At 26.0% G+C, this 12,123-nt stretch overlaps 2 protein-coding genes across 12 annotated transcripts in view; one reads left to right on the top strand and one right to left on the bottom strand.

Annotated features, from left to right (window-relative positions):
* Positions 1-7,842, bottom strand: part of LOC107437569 (uncharacterized) — a 25,296-nt gene extending 17,454 nt beyond the window's left edge. Inside the window, exons 1-5 of one of the 11 annotated variants that reach the window (XM_071186701.1) lie at positions 7,783-7,842; positions 5,004-5,138; positions 3,360-3,448; positions 2,321-2,352; positions 1,405-1,452 (exon numbers count right to left, since the gene is read on the bottom strand). In XM_071186701.1, the coding sequence (XP_071042802.1) occupies positions 1,405-1,452; positions 2,321-2,352; positions 3,360-3,448; positions 5,004-5,115 (281 nt within the window). In that variant the 5' untranslated portion in view covers positions 5,116-5,138; positions 7,783-7,842. Of the gene's footprint in view, positions 1-1,404; positions 1,453-2,320; positions 2,353-3,359; positions 3,449-5,003; positions 5,139-7,386; positions 7,475-7,608; positions 7,715-7,782 lie in introns of those variants that run through there. The other 10 variants (XM_071186705.1, XM_071186708.1, XM_071186702.1 and 7 more) reach the window with 10 other exon arrangements.
* Positions 7,843-7,899: 57 nt separating this feature from the next.
* LOC107437570 (myosin regulatory light chain sqh) overlaps positions 7,900-12,123 on the top strand; it is an 11,498-nt gene continuing 7,274 nt past the window's right edge. The window contains exons 1-3 of the mRNA XM_016049628.4: positions 7,900-8,226; positions 8,975-9,164; positions 10,971-11,200. Of these exons, the coding sequence (XP_015905114.1) occupies positions 8,978-9,164; positions 10,971-11,200 (417 nt within the window). The 5' untranslated portion in view covers positions 7,900-8,226; positions 8,975-8,977. The remainder of the gene's footprint in view (positions 8,227-8,974; positions 9,165-10,970; positions 11,201-12,123) is intronic.

Here is a 12,123-nt window from a genome sequence, read left to right as displayed (position 1 = left end):
AAAAGTGAAAAAAGCGGAAATCTGCTAAATACGGAAAAATCTCATCCCTGTTGAAATCATCATCATTCACAACAATAACGTATTATAGCCGAAAAACAAAGGTAACATATACAAAATTAAATTGTTAAAGCTTAAGTTTAAATTATTTTAGAATTCTAAGTACAATTAAATAAAGAAAAATAAGGAGGAAATGATATGAAGTTTGCATACACTCACATATATATAAATTGAAGACAAATTATCTTCATATACAGTCGGACCTCTATTTAATGTAGTCGCTAAATCTTGATAATAAGTACGTTATATGGAAAATTTGTTAAATAAAAATAACCTTTTGAAATACTTAAACACAAAATAGGTTTTAAATTCATAAACACTACATATAATTAAAATAGAAATTGATACACCTTTATCTTGTAAACTAGTATCTATTTTATAAATCTTAACCATAAAAGAAATCTGCATGGAAATCAAGAATAGAGCAAAACATTATTCAGTGTTTAACACTATCATGCTACATACCTTTTCTAACTAAAAAAGCTAAAATTATACATAAAATTATAGCTGCATTTATTATAAAGTAATTTTGAACATACATTACCAGATGCGATCTTAAGTTTAATTGCTGCTGATAAAATCCCTTAATTTTATCTAAGTTTTTCACTTGAAATGCAAACAAAAAGGGATTTTACTGCTTTCTCTAAAAGTCAATTAGCTACGAAAATGAATTCTCAGTCATTTCCCCCATAAAATGCATTGAAAAGTTTGAAATGTGCCGAAATATTTTAGGAAATAGGGAAAGTGGATCTCAAAGAAAAGTTCGTTAAATAGAAATTTCAATTCGCTATTTGGAAGTTATTTTACGAAGAAATTTCCAATATGTTCTTGGTTCCTTGAAAACAATAGCAAAATAGAGAATTTCGCAAAATGGAAGTTCGTTAAATAGAAGTTCGACTGTATTTTTTTTTACACAATAATTGTTTCAGACTCTCCAAGAATTGGTATTTCGCTATAATTGAAAAAATTTGAAACTGAAGCATTGATAAAAAATACATAGAAAAAACCTACTTCTCGTGCTTCAAGAACAGCTCCAGAGTAGGCATATGGAAAAGGTCCATACCAAGCAACTAATCTAGGTTGCGGTACTTCCTGACCATGTATAATTATATTTTTGTCATGCCATGCTGTACTGTCTTTTAAAAGGGTCATCATACTATCCGCTTCAGCTTCTGGTATAAAATCAGGCTCAAATATAACCCTGAAAAAATAAAAATTATTCTTATATTTTATCATTTTTAAAATAACATTCAACATCAATGTTTATAATATAAGATTATATTATAAACATTATATTATAAATATTAAAAGCTACTTTTAATTCATTACGATCACTGATGAACTTACCTCGATATCCCATTTTCTGTTTCACTTAAAACATGTTCTCCAGGTGTCCTAAAAATACAAATATAATACATAATTATATGACTACAATGAGTATTTGAAGAGTTACTTGGTTAGATGTAAATATATTATAAGATAATTAAATAAATTTAGATACAAAAGCTTCTTCCAGAGAGGTAAAAAATGCTCAAGAAGAAATATAAAGTATTTCAACGAATATAATTGCAGTCAAGTTCAAATATTAATTTTCTAGAAAGTTAACATTTTCTTCCTTTAAAGAAATTAAAACTAAAAAGCAGAAATGGGAAAGAATTATAAATATAATAAATTACTTAAGAAATAAAAATAACTGCAGTTTCTTTTGATGTTTTACAAAAAGTAGCATAATTGAACTCAACTTTATAAGAGCTCTTAAAATATCACAAACAAATTAAATTAATACAATTTAATAAACAAATTCAACTGTGATTAGCAGTAGCAATTAATCACAACAATACTACAAATCAAATATTGTGAAGTATGAACAGTGAAACAAGCAGTTAGATAATGTGATTGTAGAGATTTTGAAATTCTTTTAAAACATAAACATTATAAAAATAGTTACTTTTTTGTACTTTCAATAAAACAGTACTAAAATGTTCATATCTACTTTTTTTTCAAAAAAAAAAAAAAAAAAAGTCTATGTGAATAATCTTGCATTGTTTCATTAAAAGTTAAACTATTTAACAATATTTATCACTAAACAATTATATGTCCTTTTTAATTTCTTCTAATAGGTTGGAAGAAATCTTAACCATGGTTTTATCAATAAATTAAAATATACATATATATATTTTAAAGAAAAGTAGAATAATAGCTTCATAAAAATTTAAAAAATATTATTTCAACTTATTAGAATTTTATTAATATTGTGTCTTACTTAATTTCAACTGCAGGCTTCTTTTCTTCAAGCTATCAAAATGAAATATCAATTAATAATAATCATACTGATTTTAAGTATTGAATTCAATAGTAAAAGAACTTTTAAGCAAGTTGAACTTAACAAATGTAGTGCGCAAAACTAAAAAATTGAACACTTCGAATAACTTTTGATCTAATTGGATTTTACATATTAGAACTCAATTATAATGCTTTGCAGGCCGTATATATTATAAGTTGCAAAATCAGACACTGTACTTTTTCTAACGAAACATAGCCCTCCTTTTTTTGTTGTCAGATTTGGATTTAATTTAGAATTCTTTGCACAAAATAAGATTTGCTAACCCAAAGATATTATCTAAAAAAAAATGTTCTTGTTTGTGAAATTTTTTATAACAGTCAGAGTGACAACTGCAGAAAAATAAAATTTTGAGTATTGAAAAAAGTTCTTAGGATTTAGCTAAATTTTCCTGAACTCAACATTTTTGTGGGTCAAAATTGGAAAAAAAAAAATCAAGTTTAATAACATAGGATTTATTAATTTTACTATTTAGTTCAACTTATTGTGAAACTGTTCAAATTTAAAAATTTTTATTGTTCTTTTTATAGTTACGAAAGAGTAAAGCAAAATTTTGTTAATAAATATTCAGGGAATAACATGTGAGGTTTACTAAATATTAATTGAATGACAATATTTATAAGAATTTTAATTAATTTAGGAACTAAAGTTTCCTAATTGAGAAAATTCAAGCAGTTAATTTATTTAACTATATGAATACCATATAAGAGGAAAAGAAAAAGAACAGAATGATAAAAAATACCTTTTTCAAAAATTTTAATTTCATTAAAAAAAAATTTTTTTTTTGTTGATAAAAAATACATTTTTCTATTTTTATATAAAAAACTATCACAATCCTAAATAAAAAAGCATTTTCTTTAAAAAATTGTAGATATTAAATTATATAAGTATTAACAATTAAATTTGAGAAGGGGATCAATAAAAAATTAAAAGCTTCAATACAAAGTGCTATAAAACCTACTTCAGGAAATAAGATATCAGCTTGTTCATCATATTTTATTTCAACACCATCAGCAGATTTAGACTCTAAGCTTTTTCTTTTACTAGTGCCTGTAATGAATTAAAACTCTTTGTTATTTATAAGAAAACCCCCATTCAAATTACTTTAGCGATAACTTAACAATAATTCCAAAAACTAATTTGAAATGCTTATTGAAGTAAAAGTTCACATTAATTCAAATGGATAATAAAAGTATAAAATTATATAACTTCATATAATGATAAAAACTAAGTTGTTTCACAGATAAAAATTATCTTGATTAGTGAGTAATAATTTTTAAAAAAAAAAATATTTTTTTAAGGCACAGCCTGTTATAAATCAAAGCTGTGCCAAATAGTCTTTGTTATCTGGTCCTATTCACAATAAGGCTTTTCCAGTTGCCTTTATCAGGGAGCGTAGCCAAAATTTCAACAAAAAATAAGGAACCTTTTAAGCACTAAAAGAATATTTTTAAGCACTACATACATTAACAAAATGTAAAATAGTTTTCAAAAACTTCTCATGATCACGATAAAATAACTAATTTCAGATAAAGAACTCTTTTCTTGATAACATTAGCCACTATAAAAAGATCGAGACAGTTTTCGGATCTATTTCAAAGGGTGGAGAATGAAGCTTGAAATGGAGAATATCTTGCAAAATGCAGCAGAGTTGCACAGAAGAGTGCAAGAATCTCACCAAATCCAGCTCAGTATACATACATGCGGACCAGCATGTATTTCAGCAAACATGTAAAATGATTGGCGCGTTCATACCCTACGGAACGCTGTATGTCGAAATGCATAGAGTTTGAATAAAATGTGAAAACCACACTTTTGCATAATATGTGGTAAAAATCGGCGTGGTAAAGAAAAAAAATCTCATTTTGGAAAAGGGAAAATTAAGCACTTTTTAAAAACACTCAATAAGAAAAGCAACTTTAAAGGCTTTTAAAAAACGAAAAATAAGCATCTTCAAGCACTTCCTAAAAACGCTATGAAAGTCATTTCCATCATGTTAATCAATATTATTGGACAAGTTACAGTTCTCCATGAAATTAATAAAAGTGAGCTTTTTCACAGGGTTTGCATTATCAGATCGGTATCAAAATCAATCTATTACATTTATCTTTTTTAACGAACATTTTGACAGTTTAATAAGAATCAAATCTTGTTTTATTTAATAATAACAAAATTGCATATGCGGTATCTTAGATAGCTATTTAACATATCACAAATTTACAAAGAATGAAGATGCATATGAAACCTGACAAAATTTTTATGAAATATTTTCTGTAATACAAACTGTAATAAGTTTTTTAAAGTACATAAGCTGAGATACGTATCACAGAAGTTATAATAGCCTAAGATGATCATAAAAGTTTTGGTTGAACTTGAAAACATACAATCAAAATCATACTATCAATTTCAAAATTTTTCCTTAAAAAAAAAAAAAAATGTTAGGAGAGGCAGTCTGGATCACTTACACATTTTGGTTGCACTCTAAGGCATAAATGTACAAAAAATTTAAATTTTTAAATGATCATCATTAATCATAAAAATCACCATAATTAAAACTTACTAACTTCAAAAGCACTAAGAATAAAAATACTTAAATATTAATTACAGATCAAATTACCCTCATCATTTTTGCGTTTCGACTTATCTTTACGAGATGTCTTGGGTTCATCTGAAAATCTCCCTTGAAGTCTGGCATTTCTTCTTTTATCGTCATTCATTTTATTTAAACATTTATATCAACCTAAATAATCAATCAATATAATAAATCAATAAATAATGCATCAATATAATGAGTCAAACAATTGCTCTTGTCACAATGCAGATTTATTGAATTCATATCAAAACTTAATTTTTGAGTTTTGTTTTCTCAAATTCAAACTAAATAAGAAGCAGGAAATTTAACTATTTTTTACACAAATCAGCTATTATGATCAGATCAACCATACATAATGATAAAAATAAATAAAACTTATAGCTGAAATAACACGTAACAATATTTTATAAGATTTCTACCACAATTACGCACAGTGAATAATTGGAATAGTTGTAATTTACAATAGATAACTCACAATGAAAAGAGAATATTTGGTAATGGGCAAGATCAGAAGTCACCAATCGCCATAAGGTGACTAAATAAAAGAAGTAGCCATAAAAAAAAAAAAAATGCTTATCATTCCACTCACTCAAAACCGCCTCTTTTTGTCATTTGACCTTCTATCCTCAGCACTGCTTATTTCTGAAATAATTCTAAGAATTCTTTCATTTTTTTAAAATTAAATATTTAACAAGTTGCCCATCAGAAATTTTTAAAAAGGTAAAATTCAAGAGCTATAAAATTCAAATTCTATTTACTAAATGAAAAGATCTTATTTTTTCGTTATCATATTCTTAATAGCTGTTTCGGCCCTTTTTGTAACTGTTTGTTTCAACACCCAGCGAGATGCGTCGAACTTTTTTTGTAAATATTTTTTATCGCGACCGTAAAGTAGAATTAATGACGAAAAAAAACTTCACGAAGATTAAGCTAATGTTTGATTTTGTTTCTTTGCTGAAAGATGAAACAGGATTAAAAAGGTACTGATACAGAAGTTTAAGATTGATTATGAGAAAAACAATTCTATATTCCTTTTTTTAATTATTATTTTCTTACAACATGACAGGTAGATACTTTATTTTAGTCGCACTTGAGCTGCATAATGGGCTATTGGCGGAGGACCTAGGAAACATCCTTGAGGATGATCTGAAGATATGCCATCATAATTTTGATCTTTTGCAAAAGGGGTGGCTCCTCCGCTTTTGTAGTCCGATGACTAAAGCGAGAAGCCTTAAAATATGATAGGTTATAATAATTATAAAATATTTTCTTACATTATTAGTAAAATTTTTTTAACCTAAGAAAAATAATTTTTTTTTATAACAATTAAGAAGCAAAATCATGATTAAAGTACTTTAAACGCAAAAAGTGGTCGGTGGAGAGAAAAAATGGGCAATTAGATAAATTTTCCAGTCTTGCTCTTTAATATTTGGGATAAATAGTTTTTGGGATTTAATTCCTACTCTCCAACAACTACAGAATTTCAAGAAATATTTTTCTTAGTGATAGCAAAACTTATAAAATAATAATTAAAGAAATCAGAATTAAAAGACTTATCTAAAATAAACAATTAAATTAGATATGTAAAAAGCTAGTTGGAGTAATGATAAAAGTCTATAAAACTTATAATTTGTTTAAAAAAATATTTCTACTTGATATCAGTAACTAATTGAAAGAGTAGATTTGAGGAAATTCAAAAGTTGGAAGGTGCGTAGGTTGCTTAGTTTCAGATAGTCTTCCTATAACTTTGATTAAAAAATCTATTTTTTCTAAAAAATTTTCGAAAATTTTAAATTATCATCTAAACATATGATGACAGCCCATAGTGAAAAGGGGTATCTGAAAAGGAGTATCATATTTGTAAAGATTGAATATATCATAATAGTTATGTAATAATTTAATTATCTGGCACTTTGCAAACATCATTTGGCCATGTGCCAAGATAAATGGAAAAGACTTCAGTATTTTCGATGTATTTAACTTATTCTAATCAGCACACATTTCTTTAAGCTATTTAAAAAATTAAGGAAGATTTACTCATATATCCTGCAATGCTAAATCATACTGAAATGAACCTTTATTATAAACGCATTTGGCAGAGATTGAGAATTACATTGGTCAATCAGATTAATTAAGCAATGAATGATAAACTTAACTTATAAGTTTATGCTGGGCTCAGTTCAAACAGCCTATAATAAATCAAGCCACTGGAGCAATGAATAATATGTTTTCTAATTAAAGTATTTTTGGGATCGTTTCAATATGCTTAACAAGTGTTAAGCTGATTGCAAAATACTAAACTAATCGAATTAGCAAAATGACGGCGAGGTTTTGCTAAGAGCCGAATCTCCTATTAGCTTGAAATATTCAGATCAATTGACATATGCCAACGTACCTTGGTATTCACACGGGATTCAACCATACGGTTTCCAAATTTCGATTGATTTTAACGAAAGATACATAAACATATTTTAATGACCACTATCACTAATGGGGATTCCCCAAAACATAGCTGCTTCAGAATCACATGACAAATTTAACCCTTGATTACGACAAATTAAAAACGTAAAAATAAGTCTGAAATATTAAGTATTCTAATAATTATAGCTTAGCATACGTAATTTTAATACGGGTAAACTAATAAACTGCACATGGAGACGACCAAACAATCATGAGTTTTTAGCGAATTATAAGCAGCTGCGGCATTCAAAAATTACACATATGACTTAAATATTCAACGAAATAAAGTTTTATTAACTAATTATAAAAAAATATATATATAAGTACTCACAAAAATCAAATAATAAATAGACACGTTGCATCAGTAAGATAAATCCAAAACAAANAAAAATTTGATCGGTAAGATAGCAAAATGAATTTTACTGCGCCGATAATCGGTGCAATAGACACTCCGAAACAAATACTATCAGCATAACAAAGAGAACCTGCCAAACTGAATATTATAATTTATAATAATTTAAGAATTAATAACAATTAAAGGAATTTTATAATGAATCAAATTTTAAGGTGCATTTCAAGAATATTTACTAAATATTCACATAAATAGATCTCATAAAAATATTTATTTTTGAATGTTTAGATTGACATTGTTAACTGTAATCATAAAATAGTTATGCGATGAGAAATCAAATATTTACGTTTTGAAGTGGTTTAGGCGTTGTCTGCCTGACGTTAAAATTTAAATTCATATTTCAATTTGAACTCTACAACTGCAGTAAGCTTTCAATTTAAAACTTAAAAATATAACATTTTTCAATGTAGAATCCGTTCGTTTTATAATTTGATGACTAATATTATATATTTTAATATTTTTTTAGCTGTCATTGTTTCATAAATTTGATTAATCGTTACTTGTTTTCTATACTTTTTTAATTGAAAATATATAACTGCTTTACTTATTGTATAAATTCAATTTACTAAAAGAATTTACTATATCATATGTTATATGAATAAATTATTTAGCTATAATCTTCTTAGGCGGACTTTTCGAAGCTCTAACTTTCTTAATTTAATCTAAAATCAGTTTGGAATTTAAAAGAGAAAGTTATGCAACAATTTTATTTGAAATTTATTTGTTTTACTATATAAATTCAATTCAAAATGTTGACTGCATGCTTATTTAAGTAATTTACTTGGAAAAGATATCTTCATCATACCTGTGCCAAAATTAAAATAAACCAAGATTTTTTCGACTTCCAGACTGGGACTCACGAAAAATGAAATCAAATATCACAGAAGTAAACCAATTCGAAAAATATAAGACCAACCTACTCATATTTTTTTTTCTTCCAAATTTTCAGGAAGTCTAAAACCTGTTGATCTGACATTTTAAGCTGATTTAATGAAAATCAGCTTAAAACTTAAAAGACAATTAGTTTTTATTTCATAATTTAAATTTATTACTGCCTGTACTAAATTATTTTTATGATTCATTAATACTTGTTTTTATTATTCAATTTTAGATCATGTCTAGCAGAAAAGCAAGAGGTCGTGGTACAACCAAAAAACGTGCCCAAAGAGCAACCTCTAATGTGTTTGCTATGTTTGATCAAGCCCAAATTCAAGAGTTCAAAGAAGCTTTCAATATGATTGACCATAATAGAGATGGCTTTATTGACAAAGAGGATCTTCATGATATGCTTGCATCATTAGGTAAGCTGTTAAAAAAAGTTTTTTAAAAAAAAAAAACAAATCTGATATTGAATAATTGTGTTGTGGTTTTCATTCTTTTGGTGTAGCCCTAATTTTGTATATTTTCATAAAATCTAGAAAGAGAAGTTTTTTTTACAGAGTCCGTTGAAATATTTTATTCAGATCAATGCTGTAAGTGTAGAATATTTAACATGTTTTTACTGTTTTATTTGTATTTTAAGAACTAAGCTGGAACTGATTTATTTCTATTTAACCATAAGTTTAGCTGAAAGCAAGACGAAGCTGGGAAAACAAGTGTCCTCTCAAATAGTTTTTAAAATAATTTTAGATAATTTTTTCTAGGTTTTTTTTTTACCAAAAAAGTTATTTCGTAATATTGTTTTTTAATTATTGAAAGTTTTATGTTTATGTATAGTTTTAACAAAATAAATTTTCTATTTAGTAAAATTAAAATTTACAAAAAATAATTAGTTTTTTCTTTAAAGCAAGTGATATTTTGAAAATGTTTTAACAATTTTTTTTCCTAAGTAATTGTAATTGGAATGCAATGATTAAGAGAAATGATATTTATCTTTATGTTTATGTTCATTTCAAAGGATTGTCCTTTTTGCTGTAGCAGTTAATTTTAATTGTAACAAATGATTCTAGCATACATTAAAATTTAATTTTTCCTAAAATATTTTATTTGAGTATCAAATAACTTTTAAAAAATTATCATTGAACCTGTTAAAGACTGGATTTATCAAATGTGTAAAAATTCAAAAATAGCAACAAGAAAAAAATATTGCTGATGGTAATTTTTAAAAAGAAAAAGTTTTGAATGGTTATCTATATTTAAAAATTATCTAGTTGAATTACAAATATATAATATAACAGATTGGTTTTCTTAAGCCTTGCAGACTAGAGTTAACAATGAAATAAAATAATACTTACATATATTTTATTCACTCATGGGTGAATCACATGCATAACTGAAATTATATATATATTCTATGTTTTTAGTTTAAATGTATTTTGTGATAATCAGAAATGTATTAGATTTCATCCTAATAACTGTGTTTCAAAATTGAAATGAAATGTTCCTGAAAGAATAATTTTAAAATATTTTTAGCTAGCAGAAATTAAATAGTTTTGACAGGTGTTTCATTTGGCAATTATAAATTTTATACATTTTAATTCAATTTAATTTTAGGAATCTAATTAGATTATTTTAACTTAAAAATATTTTTTTTTTTCATTTATAATTATTTTTTGGTAGGTAGGAATTCAAGGACCATTTTTGTGACCATTTTGTATTTTCTTAAAAATTTAATACGGAAAATAATAGTGTTTTAAAGTATTCTTAGAGAAATCGAGAAAAATGCATTTTTATTTGTTCCATCTTTGAAAGTGAAATTTATGTTGTTACTTTTCCAAAAAATGAACCATTATGCCATAACGTTTTAATTTTTATAAATTTAAAACATAAAATCAATTTGTCATAATTTTCAACTTGTATTTTGATTAAATAATAGCAGAATTTGTGAAGGTTGAATATGAAATATATAATTCTAATTAAAATTACTCCTTTTTCAATTTTAATTTGGGAGATTTATTTATTTTTTACAGTATTAAAGAACAGAAATTACAGAATGTTTATAATCATGAAAAGTGTTGTTGTAGGACATTATATATAGGATGCCAATTTATCTACTTGGTCGAACACTACAATTGCAACCATTATGCTATCATTTTTATTTATTAAAAATTTATGTGTTTCAAGAATTATAATTATAAATCAAAGACTAATATTTGTACATTTTGCAGGTAAAAATCCTGAAGATGATTACCTGGAAGGTATGATGAAGGAGGCACCTGGTCCTATAAATTTCACGATGTTCTTAACTCTTTTTGGAGAAAGACTTCAAGGAACGGATCCTGAAGATGTTATTAAAAATGCCTTTGCTTGTTTTGATGAAGAAAATAATGGTCGAATCAATGAAGAACGCCTAAGAGAACTTTTAACTACAATGGGTGATAGGTTTACAGAAGAAGATGTAAATATTAGTTTTACTTCTCCAAAACATAATTATTATAATTTAATAATAAATATTTGAAAAGATCATTTTTATAATGTTTTACATATTTTGATACATTTTTTTTAACAAGATTTGAAATTTTAATTATATTACTAAAATTATGATTGGGATCTGATCTTGCACGTATGTGGATTGGAATTCATTGCACATACTTGCTAATTCACCCATTTTTACATTAGTTCTCTCCCCAACCAGATTTTTCACATGTTTTTTTACCCCCTTTTTTTAAAAAGACTTTTGCCACTTTTTAATTAATTTTCTGAATGCTTCTTTCTACAGTTAATCATTTTAAACTACTAAATGTTTACTAAAAAATTTAAATCTGCATTAGTAAAGATTTGAATGAGCTACTTTATTAGGCTACAAGTAATGTTAAAATATGTATGCCTCCTGCATAAGCATGCTCTTTTTCTGCTGAAATTTCAGGTATTTTTTCCTGAAGCCACAATCATCCTTGTTGCATGTATCACTTTTACACATATGGTTTAGCATTTATGTTTGTTATGGCCAGGGTTGGCAAGTTTTTGACACGTGACGGTTTTTACCGGTTTATACCATGGATTTTACCGTCATGTCAAAAACGTCGAAAACTGTCAAAAACCCATAGTTTTGGTAAAACTGTATTTTAGAGTTTAACTGCTTATAATTTAAAATTAATTCATTTTTGGGCAATAAAATTATGAAAAAAAGTTGTTAAAAGATATTTAAGAACAGATTCTTGCATTTTCCCAACATGATTATATCAAAACATACTATTTGAAGTAAAATATTAGGATACTAAACAAATTTTTCAACATTTCCAAGCGTCATTTTGTTTGGCATATTACATTACTGAAGAATGTCAAGTCATTCTTGACTTAGAGTTTGTTAGTAGTTACAAG

Source organism: Parasteatoda tepidariorum, chromosome 10 (assembly GCF_043381705.1).
Source record: "Parasteatoda tepidariorum isolate YZ-2023 chromosome 10, CAS_Ptep_4.0, whole genome shotgun sequence".
Lineage (NCBI taxonomy): Eukaryota > Metazoa > Arthropoda > Arachnida > Araneae > Theridiidae > Parasteatoda > Parasteatoda tepidariorum.
Note: the sequence above shows the minus strand (reverse complement) of the source record. Positions and strands in the feature narration are given on the sequence as shown.